Here is a 25,000-nt window from a genome sequence, read left to right as displayed (position 1 = left end):
CGTGGTTCCGCGATTAATGGAAACGCAAGAACGGATTTGGAATCTTAATGACTGAGACGGTACAGAAGAATATTATTAGTGTTGATGATTAGCTCTCTGGAGCCACCTCTGCACTTTTAAAAATGCCAATATATAGAGTTAGGCTATTTTTGAAGTTTAATAACTTTTTTTTTTATCTAACTCTAAATATTTATCATAATTCAAGCTTTAAGAAAAACTGTATTCAAAAGAAATCGATCGAAGGGGACAAAGTTATTGCTGGTGTTTTATTTGATGTTCCTCCCAAAAAAGTTTCTCTATATCCCATACAAACTTCACGGTCTTGGAGCAACCCCTTCCCGTGGTCCGATCTGGCCTGAATTTGGCATGGGACCTTGTACTAGGCCTAGGATCTATTTCAGCCCGCAGTGCATTATTTATCGTAGTGATAAAACTTGTTCAAAAAGTAAACTTCAAAACAACTCTAACTCAATATTTGTTTTTATTTTTTTCATTTCAGCAAAGCATAACGCACAATCATTATTAAACTGCATGACAAAATAGATCCGCAATACTGGTATCTGCCATACATCTATCTATCTCATCACAATTATCATCAATCGCTGACATCGTTTTGTCGTCCACTAGCCGACAGCCGTGGAGTGCGAATGCAGCAGGGAGTAAATAAAAATAAAAATAAACATGAGATATTAGTAGCAGTCAGTAGTAGGCTTTGAACATGTGTGTTGGTTGACAAGAGATCCCTCCCGCACGCAAGTTCCGCAATGATTCTCACACCAAAGCGAAGTGATTCATAAAACTGCTGCTGCTAGAGGTTGATGCGTGTGTGTGCGAGACCAAGTATTTACGTTCGGCGATACCGCTGCTTCTAGCAAACGACCTGCTGCTGGCTGATATAACTGTGAAGTTTGAGTGCTGAGCAGCCGACACCCAGCTGACAACTTTCCGAGAGAAAGAGTGACCCTCGATGTGTGCGTGTGTATCAGCGCGCTCATGTTCTTCGGTCATCCATCTTTGATTCAGCCATAATATACCATCACTGCAACCTATTCGCCTTAGCGGAACGGAACTCTTCGGGATATTACTACTGCACGGCTCGTCCAGTGGGAAGAGTTGGCGTATCTGCCCGCGCTGCTTAGTGGTAGCTTTCGTATCTGTGAATAACTGTTTAGCTATCGAATTAGTCATTCGATTTGTCGGTAATAATCGGAAGTGATCGAAAGAGAGTGTGTGGGGCAGGGCAATCGGGGTAGCACTGTAGCAGCAAGAATCCCTGTGTGCTGTGCTGAGCGAGAGGTAGCGGTGAGAAGAGCTGGGCAAGTTAGAATATGGCTGTGTTTTTGATTAACATATGTAAGTTCAATGGTTGTGGCATTACGTTCCCGAGTTTGGGAGACCTGATCCAGCACATCGAGGATACCCATATAGGTAAGTGGAACGGTTCCGGATGAAGCATTATTAAAATTTAGATTAGGTGTTCTGGGTTTGCTTTCGTCATAGTAGTCGATCAATTAGAGGTGGCCATTTATTAACAAATATCTGCGCTGTTCTTATTGCGAATGGATTCGTGTGTTCGGCCTACTACGTGAGTGCAAATAGAATACGGTACGGAACGGGACAGAAACAACAACGCGATATCTATTTCTCAATAAGCAAAAGGGAGAGCGAGCGTACGGTTTAGTCATGACACAAACCGCTATCATTTCAGTGAGTGCTTGTGCAACGAGAAATAATACAGCAAGAGAGTTCTCTCGGAGGACTCGCTCTCAATCGGCCAATTTGTATTGATAACATCCTTGTAAACATTCTCTTCCGCAAGAAAATGCAAACAAACTCGCAGAAGATTGCATCACAGAAAACCCTTTCTCAAGTTGTTATGGGTGTTTCGATGTCAAAAGGTCTTATCAACATTAATTTTAAACAGCAGTTTTCCTTATTCGCAATGACAATCTAGCTAGACTGTGAAAAGGTTTAAAAACTTTTTTTTTAAATGAAGAGCTAGGTTTTTTGTAAAGATTATTCTCTAGGTTTTTGAATATATGTAGAATCAATCCTATAAGCTTTATCATCCTAGCGATCAGAAACTTATTTAGTTACTCAAGTCAAGAAACAACATTTCATACCTTGCCTACTGGATTAGTCAAATTTTCACCTAAGGTAGATGTATAATACCTGAAAAGCAATTTATCGAAACTCTACTTTGTACTTTGTCAGATTACGATTCACAGATCCTTGGCCAAAAGGAAAAATCCCAGTCTACATGTCTTCCGTTGAGTTACGTGTTACGTTTCATCACTGATCCTACGCGCAAGGATAGTTCTCTTACCAATGGTAGCGCTGGAGGGGGTTTGGCGAGCAATGCTTCCGGCCTGAAGGTAACCCTCAGCGGTGGTAGTGGTCCCGGTAACGCTGGCTCCGATGGGACAGGTTACCAAAGTACACCTCCAGGAACACCGGGCAGCACAACGTCGTCATTGCATGGTGGCAACGGAAGTGGTCTCGGGTCTACTACCGGCAGTGGACTCACGAATACCGGCGGCGGTGGACCCGGGGTAGGATCAGATGGGAAAGCTAGCTCGACTGGATCGGCTGGTACCGACATCAAACGAAAGAATGCCATCAAACATCACAGTTACAGCATGTCATCCTCGAATCGGAGTACAACGCCAACGGGTGAGAAATACTTTTGTGTAAAAAGAAATGTTTTTTTTTAAATTATATTTTTGATATTGTAGGGAGTGAAATGGACGATGACGATATGATGGTTTCCGAATCGGAAGACAGTAACGATTCGTGGACTACCGAAGAGTTCAGTTCGGAGTTCATCATGCGGTATGGCAGCAGGTAAGACGGGAGTTGTTCGGGAAAATGGTCCATGAGCAAAAAATGACTAATGCGCTTCTTTATCATTCAGGCGACATTCGTCATCCGGTGGTAATGGTCTGAACTCGTCCAACGAGAAACCCTTTGCATGTCCTGTTCCCGGTTGTAAGAAGCGGTACAAAAATGTCAACGGCATCAAGTATCACTCGAAAAATGGTCACAAAAAAGATGGAAAGTACGTATCACTATGGTTTTAATTTCACTTTTATAAATTTTTAAATTTTATTTCGTTCATATTCCTTTGGTGTTACTTGAAAACGAGTTTTATATAATTTAACATGTTCATTGTTGAACTTTAGTCTCAATTAAATCTTTTGACAATATAAAAGTTTGAAATAAGATATAGGACCAGGGGACCACTTTAAGGGTTCTGAATCTGTTCGTAGATAAAATTCATACATTCATTTTCATTGTACCCCTGAACAACTTACATCCAGGTAATGTTCCGAAAACCAATCATTTTTACTGAGCCATGCTTAACTGCATTTAGAGCCAAAAAATCGAAGCAGTCAATCTTTCCTTCTCCAAATAAATCATATAAACAACCAAGCACGACAACGACGCTTCTGTATTTGAAACATTCTAGCAAAACATGATGTCGTAAAAAACGACGCGGACTATCAGCAATCGAACGTTTCGATTGTGATTGCCTTCCTTGATGGTTTTCAACCTTCTAGGATCACAACTGATATGTTTCAGTTTTGAGCAATCTTTAGAGGCTTTCATTTTGATTTTTCATTTTATCATTACTATACTAGGTAACCGCAAACAACTGTCCAGCATGTGCTACGGCTTTTTTTCAATATGTTGTCCTGGTATTTCTTCAGATTTTTCTTCTTAGACATTCATAATCGTCTATAAATAACGAAAATTATAGACAATGATGCGAGGATAGACGTGGGGGAATGATTGTGGGAGCGACATAAAAAAGTATCATCAAGTGTGTCGATCATCATTGATTAGCCACGTGACGAATGGCACCGGTAGTCCCCAATGGGGCATTGAAAATTTTCTTGTACCTAGTTAGTGTGTTGATGCTCGATAAATATTCAACGGAAACTATTACCACGTGCGTATCACAGCACTCGAAGGTATAAGTATTCTAGCTTGAAACGAATCCTGATGGCTTTTCTTGAGCGATTTTACGAACATTACATACTATGATCTTCAACAATCCTCCTTAATCTGGATTTACCGGAGACCCATCAACGCTCTGGCACATCAGCTTTGATCCTGGCTAGACTGCTAGAGTCCATGTTGCGAGTGAGACTCTCGAATTGAAAGTGGAGCAATCTGTGGCCACAATATAGAAGTGATCAAAATTTCACGAGTAGGCTGCTATTTATGGTCGAATGCCGAGCACCCCAGAATAAAGGTGATAATGGGGTAACTTACATTGAGCTGCTCACATGATGATATCGTCGCGCGGAATAATCGCCCTGGCAGAATCCGTAGTTTCTCCTCCCCTTCATGGCGCTTGATTCTTATAGGACTCAAATGCCTGGAATCCTCCAAGCAAAAGTAAGACAGCGTCAGAACCGGAACTTAAGCACTCGCATCCAAACCAAGCACTCGCGAGTCGTCAGTACTCAGAAGTACGGTCCGCTGACCTCGAAGCACGCTGTGTTTGGCCAACTTGATGCACCACTGGGGACACCCGTCAGGTCCACTTTCGATCTCTGCAACACCTTCTCCGGACGATTTTCGATTAAGGCCGATGACATAGTGAGAGCGATGCGATGCGAATTTACGGACGCAGCCTATGCGAACACATCTGCTTCGCCGCTTTGAATATGTCAGGTTTAAGCGATTTACATACATTTTCATCAAATGTGGTTCGCCGCATTCAATCGCATTCGCCGGTTCGCATCGCATCGCATCGCACTCACTATGTCATCGGCCTAAGCCTGGCGTGTGATGCGTTCAGTTTTCAATGAAAAAATAAATGTGCTTGCCTTCGTTCGTTTACTGACAGCTGTTATTATATGTCAGTTGTTGACTTGAAATTGTGCAGCGTGCCGAAATTTTCTTTATGGCGCTGCCTGCATTATCAATGCACTGTCGTTATTCTGTGCCTAATAGCTCCACACGCTCAATATCATTTCTCACACTCTGGGTGTCTATAGCCGAAATAACTTAACTTTGCTCAACAAACGTTACACAACACTGGTGGCTCCAGAGGGGAAACTGAAGCAGTAGCAGTTGATGCAACGGCGAACGAAGGAGGAAGGCCAACCAGGAGTACCGAAGGGTTTCCAAGGACGACTTCGCAAGCTAACTCGTCAGATGCTTTTCGGGGTTTCGACGAAAATGGGAACGAACCGAGAAACAGCTTTTGGTTTTGGCGAGGATAGGAGAACGAAGCAATTCACACCCGCTGCAGCGACCGCCTCGGCCCAAAAAACTTTATGGAGTTTCGATCCGTACAGCATACAGCAAGCTCTTTCCACAATCGTCCTTTTGGCATGTTCAGCAAGGCCATTTTGTTCTGGAGTGTATTCAAAGGTTTTTTGGTGAAGAATACCCAATTGATTCAACAGCTTCCCGAACAATAGTTTCTTGAACTCTTTACTATTAGCAGTCATCAACATCTTCAGCTTCCGTTCTGTTTGCTTTTCTGCCATTCTGCAAAAACTGAGTTATGTCGTCTATAAATCACAAATAATACCGGCTTCCACTTAGAGAAGCGGCTTTCATCGTTCCGCATATGTCCACACACATGTGCCAAATCCAAACGTTGGCGGCACTTGATTACTCTCTATTGAAAGGCAACCTTGATTGGCGTCCCACACAGCATATTTTGCAACCTCTATACCAACTGCCATTTCGTGTTTGAGTTGCTTCAAGCTCTTTACTAATAGGTGTGAGTTGTGCCACAACTCAACAATTCCGGAATAAGTTGCACTTCATGGACTTCAACTGATTCTCCTCAGGTGTTCGCTCTCGGATGCAGGGTAACGGTACTTTTTGCAATGACCTTCATTTCACCTTTGTTGGCAGCAAAAATGCTAACTATCGCTTGATTCCTGTTGAAGGAGCGCTTCATTTCAGGTCAGATGGAGACAAGAACCAGAATCGGAAGTCATTAGATGCACTTTCGTTAGTGGATAAAATGGTACAAAAGACATCATCACGCTTCGAGTCACTTTATTTTATTTTTTTTTCTCAAGGGATTTTAAGGTATTACAGTCACGAGCGATGTGATTGAATTCCTTACAGCAGCGACAACGTGGGCCCCTGGACTGCTGGTTTCGGGTTGGTTGTAGGTCTGTTTCCTGTTCTGGCTGAACCGTCCAGCCTAATCAATGCTGGTCCGGATTCTGATGACGGTGGCTGTAATGCCTGCAACAATTTCGACTTGACCAAGTCTTGGTCTCCCGTAATTGCCACTCTGGAGTTCTCCACTCCCATCACTATGGGCCGGTAAGATTAGGGTAAACCAGCAAGCAGTAGCATGCCCAACCATTCGTCGTTGATTTGGAAACTCACGCTATTCCAAGAGCTGGTCAGGTTCGTCGTGATGAGTTTGTAAAGAAGGCCCCATTTTCGCGTCAATCCGTTGTCTTTAAAAACAGTTTCGAGCTTGTGCCAAGCCTTACGAGCTGTTTTGTCACCTGCACGTGAACGTAGAGCTTTTGGTCGAGGCTCAGGATGATTTTCCCTCGGGCTAGGCGATTCTTTCTCGAAAAGACAGCGGCTCCAATCGCTTGATTCCGTTCGGGTTCGACGACTTCCCACAAATCCTTGAATTCTAGGAATGCTGGGATGGCAAACTTCTCGTATGCCAGTTCGCACGTCCAAGTAACCGTTCGAAGGCTGGCATTCCCGTTGACGCCACTCTGGATCCGTTTCCTCCTCCGTTCATGCTTAAAAGATTCTTTGATGTCTTCCAGAATGTTCTGTTCCTCCTGACTACTTCAAGCTCTGGCCCCATAGCCCATAGATCAGGGGTTTCGGAGCGTAAGAGAAGAACGTCTGAACTTAATGGTTGATCTGAAGAACAGAGTGAAAATTTAAATTAAAAAAGTCCTTAATTAATGTGGCAGATCTCTTGCCGGAATTTTATAATTGCAGCAATCTTGCTGCTCTGCAATCTGTGCACGAAATGAAAAGAGTGCGTCAGATGCGAATCAAACCATTATCAAAGAAAAAACCATAAACCTTAAGCTTACCTTGATGTTTCTTGTGATATGTTCACACTCGGAACATCACGCTCCTCCTCTCGGCACTTTCGGCGCCCAAAATTTCTCCTTACTGTTCGTGGCCGGAACACGAACCTGCAGCAACCAATCCGGCGTAAAAATCCCTTCAGCGCTCGAGGCTGGAACACTAGTTTGACACGCCTTGTTGGGCGACAATTCCCGGCATCAAACACTGGCCTTTGCTCGGGGCCGGATCACGAGCAAGGTCCTATTGGCGCTGGGGGCCGGATGAACAAATGGCCACTCAATCAGCGCTCAAAAACCCGACATCCACTTATGGACATTGCTCGGGGTCGGAACACGAGCAACGTCCCTCTTGGCGCTGATGGCTCAAATAAAGAGAACAGCGCTTCAATCGGCCCTTAATGTTCGACGTCAAAGTCCCTTCGGCGCTCGTGGCCGGAACACAAATAACCGCTGACCCGGTTTTGCTCTCCGTGGCGATTTCCTCTGCGGCGCTAGTGGCCGGGGAATATAATATACTAGGCAATAATGCCTGAAATGATGTGCAATCCGCTCCGGTGGTGTTGGTCGCAGCGCACTGAGCGTCACCACAGTTCACTTCGAGATGAACAGCTCCCTCAAGTGCTGGCCGGAATTGACTTTTCTTCGGCAGTGAGCACCCTTGAAGCGATCCAACACTGGTGATGCCCCGCGAACGATGATCCAACGAGGCGACGATTCCACGTGTGTATGGAAAATACCACACCACAAAAAAGCCCTGCAAAAAGACCACCATTAGTTTTTTATTCCTAACCACAAATGAAAATTGCCTACCTCTTATCAGAAGGCCTCTTTCTTGCTGGATTTCGTCGGATCTTCGCTGGGTCGATTCGGAATCAAAGGGGTTCCTTTCCCCTAGCACTATCCGGAATTCCTGTGTGGAAACGGGAGATAATTGCGGTTAGCTTTGGTTAAAGGTTTGCTAGCCGTTATCCGTCTTCATATTCTGAATGACGGACTTTTTATTTCCGTTAAAATGTCATCGGACATTCACTTACCCGAAGATTCTTATTAATTTTCGATTACCGGGAACCGGAATTCTGCCTCGGATTTTTCGGCTTTCGCAAAAACGCGGCGTGTTTTTTCGACGGCAACCACTTTACTTTTTTCCCGCTTGGTTCTATCTTATGATGTGTGATAGACCGGTCGGCGCTTACGCCTAGATTGTCTGTGATTTCAGACTTTGGGTTTTTTGTGACCCAGTTAGAAATTGTAACATTAATAACTAACATCCAGGTTACTATGATCTTATACATTCATTCTTTACTTTTTTTGAGAATTTTATATTTTCATTAAAACCTTTTTTTAACTTCGTTTCTTTTGTGTACACCCACCAACAGCCGTGTTCGGAAAGGTTTCAAATGCCACTGTGGCAAGAGCTACAAAACGTCCCAGAGGCTAAAGAACCACCAGCTAACTGTCCACCAGAACTCGTCTTCGCAGGACGGCCCATCGCTCCAGTCATCGAGTGGCGGGGGTGGCTCAGCGACACTCGTCCAACAGTCCTCGTCAACTTTATCGTCAGCGTCGTCGTCTTGTTCGTCTTCTGTGTCGTCCATCGTTGCATCCGTATGTTCCTCGGTTAATAATAATAATACTAATAACAGTAGCAGTAGCAATAGTAGTAATAGTAGCAGTAATGCAGGGGTTGGTGTGACTCTTAGCGTTGCCGGAGCCGTTGCCATCCCCGCCGCACCAGCATCTAGTCAAATTGGTAAGGATTACGATTTGTTCTTCGTAATTTAGAAGGGATAAGCTTATTGAAGTTTCTGTTGTCCATTTTTTTGTATAGCTTCATCGTCAAGTTCGTCATCGTCTTCTCAAGCTGGTTCACCTAACAGTAAATATGACAACCTCGGCATCCTGACGCCTGCAACATCCCCGAAACTGACCCTGGTCGGGACGGGTACCGTCAGTCAAGAAAATTTGCTCCCCATGACGCCAATCAGCCCTGGTCCTGGTACCACCGTGGCCACAAGTGGCGGTGGAGGCTCAGGGAGCGGAGGATCTGTCGTAAGTAGCAAAAATGTATCCACGGTAGCTCTCGTGGCCCAGTTGCACACCGAAGAGACGTAGCCGATACTCAAGAACCTTTTGTTGAGGAAATGTTGAAGTCGATCATTGGAAGAACTGCGTTACGTGGGAGAATCTTATCCGACGTTTGCAGTTCGTATGTTTTGTCATCTGTTTTAGTAAGAAAATTTAGTAAAGATTAATACGCTTTTATCTATATCGATACCGTGGTCAAGTACAGAGATATAAATAATTTAGACAAATACAATTCAAATATTCAAAATATTAAAATACACAAACACACGTATATTACAATAGATATCAAGTTCGCGGCTTCAAGGGCGTTCGTGTGTATTCAGGATAATAAAATCAGTGTTTCATTCAAATTAATTGTTGTAGAACGGTATCAAACTGATAAGATTAATATATAGCTTGATCTTGTACAGGAAAGTAATCCTTTTCGTAAAGATAAATGTTAAAACGTAGTCCTGAATACCCTGAAGCAAAAAATTACAACACACATTCAACCCATTTCAGACTGCATTTTCTGTCAAATTTTGTCACCAGTGGACTTTAAACGCTACCATTTATTCGTTACTATCTGCGTACTTAAGTAGACCCTTTCGTTATCCTTGGAGTATCTTTTGATTGTTTTCAAATTAAACAAATTGAGAAGATTTCTTTTATTGCGCTATCAACAAACTATTCTATCACGATTCTATTCCTGACACAGCTTCAAACAATACGGACATTGAATATAAAATATTAAGCTACGAAAAGAATACAAAATCCCAGAGGTATCACTCTTTAAATTCAAATTCAATAATCAAAGAAGAATAATAATTCCGATCTCAGAGTACTGTCACAATGCCGCTTGTAGGCCGAGAAAAATGTTTGAGCTACCCCTTGGGAAGAACTTCAACGAAATGTTAATAACTTTTTCTCGGGAAGCGCAAGACAGCTCTTCACGAACTGATAGGAATACACGCTAACGATACCAAATTTAATTAGTAATTTACGCATATAGATCTTAACGGTTGCATCTGAACGGGAAAAGTAATAATCAAGATATTGCGTTAATTTATGGTTTTTTTTATTTAAATTTGAAGCTTCATCCGCCACTTAACGCGACGGGATCATCGGACGCTAAATGGCAGAAAACAATTATAATTTGATTACTGAATCGGTATTCTTTGGTTGTGATAAAAAACATACTACAAACATATAAAAAAAATCGAACGAAATTCCCTGCATAGTTCGGTTCTTGAATCACCTAAACTATGATAAGAGGCTAAACGACAAGAAACCATCTATGTAACTAATTGGAAACGCACCTAAATGATACAAGAAATAATTGATTCTTGCAAATAACCAACCTATCGAAAATATTTTTAATAAATTCAACAATGCTCAGCCTGCAAACATACAGCACAGCACCCACGGTAATGTATTTCTTAAAAACTGCAGCAAAACGACAATCGATTAATTCTGTTCTTTGGTGTAGAAATATAAAACATTGAATTGTTGACATTTTATCATTCAGAGCCGGAAGACTCTTGTTTGTTGCCGAGCTCAAGGAGTGTTAAAATCTTGATTTATATGAGTCCAGTTTTCGCTCGAAGATGTTCCAAACGGACACGAATCAACGATTTTGTCAAAATGTTCACCAGCATCTGTTTGCTGGCGTTAATACTCTAGTGAGATCACCTTGTCCTTGTCACCTTCATCCGAGTTGAACTTTTCACCGGTTAACCATGCGATTTACACCGACGGCTCTGCTGCTTTAGACGGGGCTCTGTGGGCATCGGTTGCTACAGTGAAGAAATTGAAATCAAAGGACGCTTGCCCAAGCAATGTTCTGTTTTCTCGGCAGAACCGCTGGTTCTATTTATTGCCATCGAACTCTCCTCCAACAAACCAAAATTCATATTTTCCGACTCTGCAGCTGCATTGCTGCAATCTGTTCCGAAAAATCTGCACATGACGATGACGCTTTATCCTGCGAAAACACGTATTGTACAGCTGTATGATGTTTGTGTAGAAACGGCATCAAAATTTTCTTCAAACATTCATCCAGGTACAGATCTTGATTAATAGCCAAACCAGGCGGCTTGAACCATGGCTTAGAAATACCTCTCTCGGAAATGGCGATATACAATATCACTTTCTGTTCAAACTTATGTTTGAACTTGTATTTAATGTTCGGAAATGTAGTAGAACTATCCTAGAAATTGTATCGATCGTTTCCGGGGATGTGCGTCTTCGGAAGAGGGAAGTAACTTTCGTCGTCCAAAACAAAACATTTCCCGGAATAATTTATTATCATCCAGCTGCATTGGGAGTTAAGAGTCGGAATCTGATCCTCAGTGTATTCTGGGGCTCTTTTTTTCTTTCAGCATCTAATTCCAACTTTTATCAATGCCTTGCCAATGTACTGGTGAGAACAATTGAACTTTTTTGGCGGCATCCCGTTAACTCAGTGAAACCTCGTTGTTGAAGACACGAGAAAGAGAACGAAGTCCTTTTGCGTCCATAATTTTCGCTGGTCTGCCACTACCTTGCTTGGAAGCCGCCACATTTTCACTTTTAAAAGGTTGTGCTGTACACTTTTTGCCGAGATTTTTGTGCAGTTCGTAGAACTGTACAACGCGCTCGCGAAACACTTCTTGTTTCGACGGCAAAATACTGTGGAGAAGGCAAGTTAACACATACACACCCTCATTTTTCTCTGAGCCCGTTTATGTTTGAGTATTGGGGCCTCGATAAAATTCCAAAAATTTAGTTGCCACCCTTTAGATGTCGAAACAATTAAGCGTATTCGGTTGTGTCCACAAAGTGCCGCACGACGTCCGTTTTTGATCGCGCACACTTCTGAACGGTGTAACTTTACTCTCTATTATGTGTTGTGAGCCTACTTGTTTGAAAAATTCTACTTAATCAAATCAATAGAAAGATTCTTTCTAATTCAACCACCATACCGTGGTTTAATCAAAGGGAATCTTTCGATTGCTTTGATTCAGTAATTTTATATTTTACGCCATCACAGTTTTAGTTTGACTGATAAGAAATGCTTAATTGTTTCCGGAGACATTCGCCCCTTTTTTATGCAAACGTTCAGTTTCGCTCTTCGAGTCACTGGAACAGATGATCTTCTTTTCAATTTCTAACATGTGTTTGGAAATTCCCTTCATTACACTTTTAATACTCCAGGTAAAAAGCTGAATGAATTCAGCCTTGCCGCATTGATGTAGGACTTTCTTTTGTAAACACGCCATACATAGAGTATGCTCGATTGTCGTTTTTACTTGCAAGATTTTACTATAGAAGTTTGTTTCTTTTTTTTGCACATGCAGCAAGCAACACACATAAAAACACAATATCTGGAAAATAGATTGGAAAAAATGTAGAGCTTCTTTTTTATTTCACTTTTGTTGTATTACAAGCAACACATTTTTTATTTTAATTTTAAATATGATTGAATCAAACTATTAGATAATCGCATGAATCGATTTAATAGGTTTTGATTGAGAAAAAAATGCTGTGATTTTTACAACCCTCTCCACATCCCATAATTTCTCCCTTTCTTCCTATCTTTTGTTAATTGTAGTTCCCTCTTGATCTGTTAAGTTTCCAAACCTCATCCCTATTGTATTGTTTCTGTAAATATATTTATACGATAAACGATTATTTATATGAATTCCTCCATCACACCTCCCTCTCGTTTAGTAATGTTGTGCTTTTCTGTTAAACTTGTTGAAGAATAGTTTTGACTTTTCGTTATGCTCTTATCGTTCGATTATGTTGAACAGTAAGTTACTGATTAGGTAATCTTCAACATCGCGGATATGATGAACGTACATAACCAACACAAAACAAAAACACATACACACACAACAACAACACACGTAGTATTAATCGCGTTGTCCCTTGGGTGATAGTAGATGCGTTCCGCGACAGCGCAGGAGCTAACAATTAGAGCACTATTGTGTACAGTTTTGTTACTTTCGTCTGATTTGTTTGAGTAGTTAAAAAAAACGTTACCTGAGAACAAGCGAATTTCATACTTAGCTTTGTGAGCGCCAACCTACATCGATGTTACTGTAGCGCGAAGCTGCACCGAAACTATCAGCTTTTGGGTTCTACTGAGTTAATGTTAATGCGACGCAGCAACGACGATTAATCGCCTTCAGATATTGCATGTTTTCGCATGAAGAAATTTTCTTACCACAAATGTATAGAACAACACTATTCATAATTGCTCGAAGGAGGAAATTAACCTTACCTAAAGAAAAAAAACAAAACGGGGAATAGTTCGTGTGCAGTTGGTTGCATCGCTCTCGCAAATTTGGATCACAAAAGTAGAAGCATCAAATTCGCAAATCGCAAAAAATAACGCATAAATCGAGACCCTAAATCTATATTTACCTACCTGTGAACATAACGTGAAAAAGAAAAGCAAACATTAAAAAAATTGCAAATGAAAAAAAACAATATCATAGGAAGAGGGAGAACGGAATAAAACACATGTGAAAAAAAAACTCTATAGCTAGTCAAATTTTATGTTATTAACTGTAATTACGTTTTATCATAAAATGTCAAACTATTATAATATTGGAAAAAGAAGTAATACAAACAACAACAAAAACCCAAGTAGATCTACGATGCCGTATGAGAATTACGATAAAAAATACCTATTAAATTAAACAAAATATTGCTTCAGAATAATTGAGAAACCACACAAAAAAAATCTTTTAGTCGTCTTTTTAAATAATATAATTATATAAGGCTAATTAAGAAGTTTAAATTATTTATTTAAATTAATTACACACCATACGAAGAATACATCACTGAAAGTTATCGGAAAAAGAAGAAAAAAAACGCAAGCAAAACTCTGCTGATGATCTAGAATGTAAAGTACAGATTACAACTAGTTGCATGAAACTACATCTCTGTATGTCATATTTATTGATATGATGCTATAGAAGCCGATAGATAAAGTCGTATGAAAAATGGAGAAATAAATATGAAAAAAAAACACACGCTTAAAAGTTTGATAATATCGCGATATCCGAAAGTCTCAAGGGGTTCATCGACGACTCTTATTCTTGTTCTTCAACATAAAATTTAAAATAAGATTTTGATTGGCCGCCAAATAAATTACCCGTGTGAGAATTTATTTAATTTTCGAAAAGGTTATTATATTGATGGCTACGTCCATTTCCTTCTTTGATTTCCAATAACCATTTCTATTTTTTTCGTCACCCTTGAAAAATTGATACATGGTATATGTGGTCTGTCACCTTGGTGAAATTCCTTGAGGCGTATCTCAAAACTCTTTTCAGAGAACTCCTTCAATTTGTTATTTGCAATCTGATTTTGTGAATGCTAGTTTTTGGAATAGTGGCATCGATTACCCCGATCAAACCTAATCCGCTCTTGAGTGTTAATATGACACTATTGGAAGTTTGGCGGCTTGTAACTTTATTCGGGTGCATCCAAATAAAAAAAAATCTCCAGGGATGCTCAATGAATTCTTCAAATCTATAATTTTGCACATTACTTTTTTTATGAACGCACCCTGAAAGCCCAGGAAAAAACTCTCTAATCAGACCTTGAGTGTAAATTTGACACTCCTCGCTTAAAACCGCTGTATCTCTCTTGTTTCTCAAGCAATTTTTACAAAATTAAAAGTTTTGTAACGTGAATTAAATAAGCTTCGCAGACATTATTCACTTTCAATACTTCAGTTATCCGTTAAAACATGCTTAGGAAAAAACTGTAGATCAGCTACGGAATGCTCAAAAACAATTTCTTCCAAGATTTGAATTTTTTGAATTTTTTTTAGGATCATGACAACAAAAAAATGTAAAAAAGTGGTGTTAAAACCGTACTTTTCAATTTTCAATCAATGAACCGTAAAAATTGTTTAACTTACACCAGACAAATTTAGAAAAGATGATTGGAAAGTTGACGTTATTTGGCACATTTTTGCATCTGTCTAAATTCGAAACACGGAATTTTTCACGAATTTTCAAAGGTAGTTGTTTTTCGAACTCTTTGTCGATTTTCAATTTTTTTCAGATTTTCTTGCACTAACATACAACTTTGCACTGGATTTTGAATATCAACTCAAGATTTCCGCAATAACTCTATATTCACCAGAAAGCCAATACCGATTCTAGTGGTGTAATTACATAAGCGCAGCGATACTTTTGATGGTATCTTGAGGAATAATTATAAACGTGTCTAGTTTGAATGAAGTTTATTTGTAGACGCTGACAGTCTTGAAAAAGATTGCTTTGATAGAACCGATTGCTCTTAAAGGGCTTCTTCGATTACACCCTCTCTCAATCGGTGAGACCTAATCTTCGACTCAGGAACTGGAAACGTGTTAGATCCAACGCCTTGGTAAGGAGATCTGCCAATTGATCATGAGTAGTTGTTGATTCAATTTTCAGAGTACCATTCGCAACGTGATCCCGCAGAAAATGATGGCGGATATCAATATGCTTAGTCCGCTTCGTTTCCAGGTTCTTCGCCATACCAATGCATCCTTTATTGTCCTCGTAGATAGTTACCGGTAGTTTCAATTCCTTGACTTCCAAATCAGCCAGGAGTCCGGCCAACCAAATCGCCTCAGAAGCAGCAGAACTTAGAGCAACGTATTCGGATTCACTGGAGGATAATGCCACAGTAGCTTGCTTTTTGCTTGACCAAGAAACTGTGGAGCCAAAAACTTTGAAAATAAATCCGCTTACCGACTTCCGGTCTTCAACATCAGACGCCCAGTCCGCATCCGCGAAACCCACCAGAGGCTGAGCGTTTTCATTTCGACGTCAACGTTCTTAATAAGCCAACGGAATCCAGGAACATCTTCATTCTGAAGCTCCAATTTTGAAAACCGGGACCTCCGTCGAACTGCGGAATTCCATGGGAACTGTCCTTAGCGTGGGTGCCCATAACCTTTTGATGGGATCTTGAGGAATAATTATAAACGTGTCTAGTTTGAATGAAGTTTATATGTAGAGTGAATAAAAACGCTGGCAGTCTTAAAAAAGATTGCTTTGATAGAACCGATTACTCTTAAAGGGCTTCTTCGATTACAGATACTTCACAAAAATGTGATAAATATAAAACTAAAAGTAAATTCAGAAAATTTACGCGTACGCTTGCGTTTTTGTCTGTTATCGCTCATCCGTCGGTTTCGAAATTAAAAAAAGCAGATAGGTTCAGCGATTTTGGCGCAGATAGAAAGGATTGTAGGCAAGGTTCAACGCTAAAGTGCTAAACTGGTACGAACCACCTTATGATTTGGTCGTTTTTGCTGCCCAGTCGCACCCTCTTTTGGAAACGAACAGGCAACTGCTAGCGGTAGTTTGCGCTAATTTATGAACATTTAGGAAGTATTCCACATTTTTATTTTTCATATTTTCGTAGCGCACAATGGGGAAAAAAGTGTCTAAACAGCGAAGAAATTGAATATCTTTCCTCTTACACGAAACAAATCCATGAAAAAATACTTTCCTATAATGAAAATGTCCAGAAAATCGAGTTGATGTAGTTTCAGACGCCGCACGAGCTAACGAACGGAGTTATAGTGCCTTCTTAACCCCTAATTCCCCTATATTTTGTAAACAATACTGAAAAAAAAATTTATTTAGACTTCGAAATTTTGAGCAAAATTAGACCTATCTTGTGCATTTTTTATCTGAGGAATCGAATGAAGGCTGTTTGAGCCACCGCACGCTTCAGGAAATGAGGTGATGGCTGTTTTTGCCCTCAATGCTCCTACATGTTTCAATTATTTCAGGAAAAAAGCATGTTCGGACTTGACAATTTTGAACCAAATGGAACGTAACTTGTGTGATTTTTTTCGAGGAATCCAATGAAGGCTGTTTGAGCTACCGCTAGTTTTAGAAAATGGACTTATGGCTGTTTACTCTCAATTTTCCTACATTTTTCAAAAAGTTAAAGAAAAGCAATGTTCGGACTTGAAAATTTTGAACCAAATGAAACGTCTGTTGTGTGATTTTTTCTGAGGAATCCAATGAAGGCTGTTTGAGCCATCGCACGCTTCAGAAAATGAAGTTATTGCTGTTTTTACCCTCAATTCCCCTACATGTTTCAATTATTCAAGAAAAAAGCATTTTTGGACTACAAAATTTTGAACCAAATGAGACATTCCTTATGTGATATTTTGAGAAAAATGTGATGCTGTTTGAGCAACCGGCACCGCACGGATTGGAAACTGGAGTTATGACTGTTTGACCCTACATTTCCCAAAATGATTCAATTAATTCAGAAAATTGAGGGTAAAACAGCCATAACTCCAGTTTGCAATCCGTGCGGTGGTTCAAATCGGCTTCGTTGGATTCCTTGAAAAAAATCACACAAGAGACGTCCCATTTGGTCGATTTTTTTTTGCATATTCTAATTATTAGAAAAATGTAGGGGGATTAAGAGTAAAACAGTCCTGACTCCAGTTTCCAAAGCGTGCGGTGGCTCAAGCAGCCTTCATTGGATTCCTTGAGAAAAAAAAATCACACAAGATACGTTCCATTTAGTTCAAAATTTGGAAGTCCGAACATGCTTTTTCCTTAACAATTGAAAAATCTAGGAGCATTGAGGGTAAAATAGCCATAACCTCATTTTCTGAAGCGTGCGGTGGCTCGAATAGCCTCCATTTGATTCCTCAGAAAAAAAATACACATGATAGGTTTAATTTTGTTCAAAATTTCTAAGTTTAAATTAGTTTTTTTCAGGCTTGTTTACAAAATATAGGGGAATTAGGGGTTAAAAAGGCACTATAACTCCGTTCGTAAGCTCGTGCGGCGTCTGAAACTACGTCCAATAGATTTTCTGGACATTTTCACTAAAGGAAAGTATTTTTTTTATAGATTTGTTTGTGAAGGAGGGAAGATATACATTTTTTGCCCATTTTGCAGCGCTTATGTAATTACACCACTAGAATCGGTATGAAATTGGCTTTCGGGTGAATATAAATTTACTGCGCAATGCAAAAGTTGAATTTGAGTGCAAGAGAAGTTTGAAAAGCGGCTATTTTTCGTATTTTGAAAACCCAATGATGCGAAAATGTGCCAAATTACTTTTCAGTCCTCTTTTCAAAATCTATCTGGTATGACTTATTTAGAAGTGTGGCGATGTAGCGTTCTTCATCAATTGCTACAGTATTTTTGTCTCAGGTGTCAGTTAGGTAAACTCTTAAGTAAAATAGTAGCCAGTCAAACATCGTCTACTTGAAACCAATCTCTCTTAACTTTCCTTCCGTGAGAAAATTAAAATTTTAATTTAGAAAATCGGTTCATTAAAAAAGAGGCACAGTGAACCAAGGAGAAAATTTGGTTTTTTTCTTTAATTTAGCATTTTTTCAACCGGAAGATCCGAAATAGTGGTCAAAATATTCATTCACTCAGAGGAAATCTTATTATAAATTTCATAAGATACATCTTATGAACCACTTTTTTGCGTCCGAACTAATTTTTCATAAGAGTTTTATGAAATTCTTTCAATTTTCATACGATGTTCTTATGAAAAATAGAAGAAACGGCATTGTGAAAAAATGATGAACACATTCATTCATAGCATCAGTTTTTTTTTCATCATCTAACAGTACGAAGCAATCGCCAGTTCATAGTTATTATAGTTTTCCTTCAATGTTAAATGTTATTGTTATCTCCGGAATGGTAAGTTCGATTTGATGTTTTTGGTGTGAACGTCGAATATATTAGTAAACTAAAATACATTATTTGTTTACTTTTCAGCAAGCTGATCGGCAAAAAACCAAAGGTCGAAGATTAAGATGCGGCAAAAAAAACTTTGATGGAGCCGTCTGTTGATGCGCTGCTGATGGTGACAATGAAGGGTTTAATTTTAAACGAATTTGGCAAACAATAAAGTGAATGTTTTCAGCATGAAATATCGAGAATTTTTTTTTTATTAGAAAGTGATTTACTGTTTCCATAAGAATCTCTTATGAAAAGCAACAACCTCTCATTGAAGTAGGCGTTCATCTTCAGAATTCATTCGCGTCATAAGGGAACATCCATAAATGACGTAGCTTTAAATTTTGAGTTTTTATACCCCCCCTCCCCCCTCGTAGCATTTCGTCACAAAGTCATAGACCCCCCCTAGATAATAACGTAGCTTTAATAACCCCCCCCCCCCCATTTTAGAAAATCGGTTTTTAATTATTACTTTTACCTCCAAAATCAACAGGATAGCTAGTAAGTATTCAATCAGTTTCGTCGGTTCAAATTATCTCCATTCTGGTTTCCAATGAAATCGTTGGGCAGCTTTCCTCCATCGTCTGTTCGGCTGAAATAATTGCATCTGCGATGTCAGCTCCTTCCACCCACTCTCTATCGTCCTCCGGAGTGATGACCAGCACTTCGTGTTCTCTTTTGCCTACAATCCGCTTTGGACGAATATTTCTATTCGAGGCTGGGGCCTTGTGGATTTTGCAATGTTCCTTTTGGAGAACATTTGAAGCAAAATATAAATTGCATTTCTTGGATGTACGCTCCTTGATACGCTTGAAATGTTTGTGCATTTCACGAGTTGCAAATACTGACTGCTTCTGACGTGAGCTGCAAACCAATCAGCAGCTTTTTCGATCAAATCCGCCATCTCCGCGTGATCCGTCTCAATATATTCGGCATGATCGGGATAGTCATCGAACCGAACTTCACTCGACACGGAAGCGAACGTTTGTCCTGCATGACCGAAATTCTTCCTTTCAAGTTCAGGATCGATAGTCCTCATCTGGCTGTCCAAATGTGAACCCTAAAACTAATTCTTTTTTTTTATATTTAAATAAAGCTACGTAGCTTTACTTGAACCCCTACCCCCCCTCTCGTCACACATCGTCACACAAAGTCAAACCCCCTCCCTCCCCCCCCAAATGCTACGTCATTTATGGATGTTCCCTAAGACATTCTTATGAATTTCATTAATTTTTCTTATGGCGCCACTTCATAAGAGAATCTTATGGCATACATAATAGTATTTTTCTGAGTGTTGGATTTATACATATGTACATCGGTTGATTGATGTATTCTTGACAATTCAAAAAGTCATTGCATCAGTCAAAATGGTATTTCAGAATTTTTCTTCCGGAACTTCATAGGCTTACCAGATGTAGCTTTATAAAAAAAAGTACACATAATTGTTCTATGAAAAGAGTAGGGGAGAGTGGGGTATCGTGGGCCATGGGGAAACGTGGGTTACTTTTAATATCTCAGATGTGTATTGAGATAAAAATCTCAAACCAACTGCAATCGTCGTCGCTTTGCGTGAGCATATATTTCTATATGTTGTTAACTGAAATACCCATCATATGCTTCTTTTATTTAACAAGCTAAAAAAAAGTTAGAAAAATTTACTTACATAATTAAAAAAACACCCGCTAATTTCATCGATGGGTAACCTAAAGTGCATAACAAAAATATGCTCATACGCTTATGATCTTAGTTTTGTCATGATCTTTCACGTGAAAAAGGAATTTTTGATGAAACATCAATAAGTCACTCAAACGCAACCAATTTGCAAATCATAGCTTGTGGGGAATCGTGGGCCACACATCTTGAACCACCTATATTTTTATGTTTTTATACACATTCAGAACTTAAAATACGTTTTTCCTATTTGTAAAGTTTTCTTTGCCAAATGAAGAGTTATGAAAAATATTTTGTCCATCCTATATAAGAAATTTTGCCAAATCGTTCGCAAGCCAGGTTTTCGAATCTATGCGATCATACACAGCTCTCTTTTTAATTTCATCCTCTGAAATTGCTTTAAAATAACGAAATGAATTAGGAAATCACAGTTTTGGGTCAACTCATAAACTTTGCATGTTATTTGTTCAATTTGGATTTGGTGGCCCACGATTCCCCACCATTTTTCAAAATCCAAAAAATATTGCTTTTTTTCAAACAGTCAGAATTTAGGGAAAAAAACTTATTAAAAATTATAAAAAAATACCTTATGATACCTTAAAAATGTAGAAAACCATACCATTTTTTATTTTCATTTTATCTTTTATAACAAAGAAGTTATGGAACAACGAAAAAAAGTGGCCCATGATTCCCCACTCTCCCATACTTAAGAGTACAAATTCGTTTTGAAAAAAATTAACTAGAATTTTCGTGATAATCATATAAAAAACACTATTTACGCTTACTACATGTTTATTGGACAACAATACTGCCGCTGCCGGCAAGTCTGTCCCATATGCAAAAACAACGAACCGAGAAAACGGCTTTAAAGATTTTTATAAACTTTCGTGGATTTCTCGGTTGAAACTTTAACTATTCTATTTTTTTTCTTCACAGATATTAAGATAATTGTTGTAGAATTTCGTCCAATGTTTTTTTTTGCTTTGGAATTTGTTGATGCGGAGGAGAAAAAAATGATGGGACAGCCTTGCGAGTATATTTCGCATGCGTATTAAATGTACCCGCAAAGCTGTCCCATATTTGGCTTTTCTTTTGTCAGTTGATCATTTTATTCTCTCTAACTGCGCTTTATTATTCACTTTACTGGTTGTTTACTGATGAAAATAAGTTTGAAATGATGTTTATGACATGTAGCTGAGTAGCTGACTATTTTCCATCTTTTACAACGAACAATTCAATAAGCCTCGTGCGAAATTGAAAAAAAAAACAGTTTGGTGGAATTTACCCATTAGGCTAAACTTAGCTTGTAAAAATTATGGAAAATGTTATTTTTAACTTTACTGTACTGTTTTATCTAGTCTAACTTTCGCAATTTTAATGAATGCTTATTTTGTCGCACACATTGTATGAATATTTGTAAAATTAACGTAAATCAGAGGAGCAATTTAAAAGCATTCTGTAAAAATGGACATATGGGACAGCTTTGCGGGTACATTTCATATGGGACAGACATGACTTGGTATTTTTTTCATATATTTTGAATATTGATGAGAACAAAGTTATGAAAGTTTTTAGTTTAAATTGAAGAACTAACTGTATTTGAAAGATTTTTGAGATAAACTGAAAATGACGAAAATGCATATGGGACAGTCTTGCGAATAGCGGCAGAATACATATTGTTTAAAACTTAAAGAAAAACTTGTCTTACTTGCTGACGTTGTACTAGTACTTGTCATTATTCCTAACACTTTGCAGAAAATTATTGTCTTTCCCAAATTGGTCGAAAAATTTAGAACAGTCATACTAATAATTGAATTTGACCATAATCAATGCTTGCACCGATTCTGGTAACAATCGACTGCGATCATCCGACCAGAAGTTGTTCATGTAACTGAAGATCCTTTCAACGTTGGCATTCTGGCCAGGAATAGCAAAAAAGAACTGGCAAATCTTTAGTAGCTCCGTGTATGCACTGGGGAAAATCGACTGGAAGTAGAGTACCCATTAATTCGCCGCATGCAGCTTTTTAAAATCCGCATCGTCCTGCTTATTCTCAACAAAAGCTTTGAGATTCGAGGTTTGATCGAATAGCAAACTTTTATCAACAGCTACTCCTTTTCCATTCAAAAACTCGAGACATTGCTTAACTTCTCTCCATTCTGGCTGCTTGGAAAGAGTCATCCAACGGAAAACTTTCAGTATCCAGAAATGACCAGTCCATTTGTCCAAGTATTCCATACAAATCTTGTAAACCTGAATGAGAGTTTTCGTCATTTTCTGTGTTTGTGCAGGATCAAGACTTGCTTGAAAATTTTTGTCCACTTCAGAAGGAAGAAACTCTTCATTATAGCGTTCTGATAGCTGCCTTTGGACGTCTTCTAGAACATGAATGATTTCTGTCAAACTTATATCTGCAGCTTCAATTTGGACAATGTTATTATGAAACATAGACATCAATAGACATCATCCTTGAAAAACTTTTTAAATAACTTTGGTGGACTGTTGATAGAGCAAAAGTAGCTTTTCAGAGCCTTGTACAAATGCAGAATGCGCTTTCAGCCTTTTTTTCGAGAGCACTTTCAGCCTGATACCTTTTTCAGGGTTGAAAAACTGAATCAACACCGGAAACATTTTGATTGCTCCATGGTTACTTCCATCCGTACTGACTCCGATACATGGCGTTGATTGTGACCTAATCTCTTCCAGACACATGTTTACTGAATGTGGCGCCAATACGTTGTTCACAATCACCTCCGTTTTGGTTCTTGCACAGGCAAATTTCGTTGCGATGGCGGAGTCAGGAAACAGCTTTTTAACAAGTTTATTTCCGCAGTCACAACTCAGGTAAATGTAATTGTGTTGCACCGTATGGTATGCCATGGTCGCTTCCGCTGCCAGAACCTTCAATTCCAGTGGTGATCTTTGCACTACAACGAAATCGTTCATTTTTTGTGACGTTCCAGCTGCTCGCACACTAGCCTGGTGTTTCTGGGTTGCCAAGTGCTGATTCAGAGCAGCTCTTCCTTTATTTGCAATAGAAAGTGGTTTCTGGCAAATTACACAAAAAACCTCCGAGTCGTTTGTGGTTGGTTTGAATTTCGGAAACTCTTTCTGAAGGCCATCGGAAAATTTGTTCTTCCGCCGAGACGTGGACATGATGGAAGTCTAAAAGGACTGCAGTTGATTGTAAATATCAATAATTGAGAAAAATTATAAGTTTCATACAAACTAAGACTATCACAGGCACACGTTTCTGGAATATATATGTAAAACTTCACTTAAAACCAAATTTTCAGTTCGGACACATTAAAAACTTTTATTTACGATCCGATCCCTGTCTTCAACTTGGCTATTTGACAGTTAATTTGACTGTTAAGCCTATCCGGAACCAACTACAGATATCCTAGTATCGTCTTTATTTTGGAAAATTGAAAAAATAGAATAACTTACGTACCTAAACCCTCATCCGCACTAGAGTGTCAATTTGACACTGTCGTGACCGGACGCCATATTTTTCTTTTAGAATTCAAAGTTCCTCAATTCTTAACGCGTCTTTTCACTCTAAAGTTATTTTCTCAACTGCCGTTCTTCAATGAACTCTCAGACATCTCACACACACATAGATACTCCTCCACAAGAATTAGTGCTACTCTGGTTTCACCAATACATTAGCATAATAACTTTTAGCTCTAGCTTTAAACACACTTATGTGATAATACTCACGACATACGTCGAATTACACGTTGAATGTACAATAATCCAAATGAATACTAAAGTCTGCTTCATTTAATATTGGAACACAAACAATTGCGTGTAGTTCAGTCATTTATTAACGAATTCATAATTTGTTTTTCATACAAATGTAGCATTTTCTTTACTCTTTCATAAAAAAAAATTTAAAAAATTATTCATTGCTGTTTCGAAGAAATTCTCGTACTTTTCCCGTAATACGGCACATTAGGCGGCGCACACCCTTTTCGTCCACCGTTTTGGCGATTTGATTCCACCAGTTCTTCATTTGAGTCATGTTCCTAACAAGTTTTCCCTTTGACTTAAGCCTCCGCTTCGTGATTGCCCAGTATTTCTCTATCAGCCGGAACTGGGGGCAGTTTGGGGGGTTGAGGTCCTTCGGTATTACGCTGACCCCGTTCGTTGCGTACCATTCCATAACCGTTTTGCTGTAATGGCAGCTTGCGAGGTCCGGCCAAAACATTACTGGACGGTCGTGGGCACGAATAAACGGCAGAATCCGTTTCTGTAGGCACTCTTTTTTGTAGACTTCTGATGTCATTGTCTTGTCAGTGAGATAGACTTTGGTTTTCTGTCCACAACTGCATATCCCCTGTCAAATCATGTATTTGCGGGCGAATTTATCCGCAAACACGAACTTAAATTTTGCAGGTACATCCCCCCGAGCCGTCGCCAAATAAAATTTTTGACCTGGGATTTGCCCAAAGTCCGCCTTCACGTAGGTCTCATCGTCCA

The 25,000-nt window shown here is 39.3% G+C and overlaps 2 protein-coding genes across 2 annotated transcripts in view; both read left to right on the top strand.

Annotated features, from left to right (window-relative positions):
- LOC129737579 (AP-3 complex subunit delta) overlaps positions 1 to 526 on the top strand; it is a 5,733-nt gene extending 5,207 nt beyond the window's left edge. The window contains exon 11 of the mRNA XM_055728739.1: positions 500 to 526. Within this exon, the coding sequence (XP_055584714.1) occupies positions 500 to 526 (27 nt within the window). The remainder of the gene's footprint in view (positions 1 to 499) is intronic.
- LOC129742427 (uncharacterized protein DDB_G0283357) lies at positions 481 to 10,492 on the top strand. The gene is made up of 6 exons (XM_055734326.1): positions 481 to 1,428; positions 2,215 to 2,673; positions 2,736 to 2,844; positions 2,915 to 3,058; positions 8,429 to 8,802; positions 8,881 to 10,492. The coding sequence occupies exons 1-6, from the start codon at positions 1,329 to 1,331 to the stop codon at positions 9,162 to 9,164; spliced, it is 1,470 nt and encodes a 489-aa protein (XP_055590301.1). The 5' UTR covers positions 481 to 1,328; the 3' UTR covers positions 9,165 to 10,492.
- The last annotated feature ends 14,508 nt before the right edge of the window (positions 10,493 to 25,000 follow it).

The sequence above is a fragment of the Uranotaenia lowii genome, chromosome 1, assembly GCF_029784155.1.
Source record: "Uranotaenia lowii strain MFRU-FL chromosome 1, ASM2978415v1, whole genome shotgun sequence".
Taxonomy (NCBI): Eukaryota; Metazoa; Arthropoda; class Insecta; order Diptera; family Culicidae; genus Uranotaenia; species Uranotaenia lowii.
Note: the sequence above shows the minus strand (reverse complement) of the source record. Positions and strands in the feature narration are given on the sequence as shown.

Excerpts from the sequence above, each read along its gene's own strand:
- LOC129742427 (XM_055734326.1), top strand. The coding sequence starts at position 1,329 with ATGGCTGTGTTTTTGATTAACATATGTAAGTTCAATGGTTGTGGCATT. Across the intron at positions 1,429-2,214 it reads CATCGAGGATACCCATATAG|ATTACGATTCACAGATCCTT; the intron begins GTAAGTGGAACG and ends GTACTTTGTCAG. Across the intron at positions 8,803-8,880 it reads ACCAGCATCTAGTCAAATTG|CTTCATCGTCAAGTTCGTCA; the intron begins GTAAGGATTACG and ends TTTTTTGTATAG.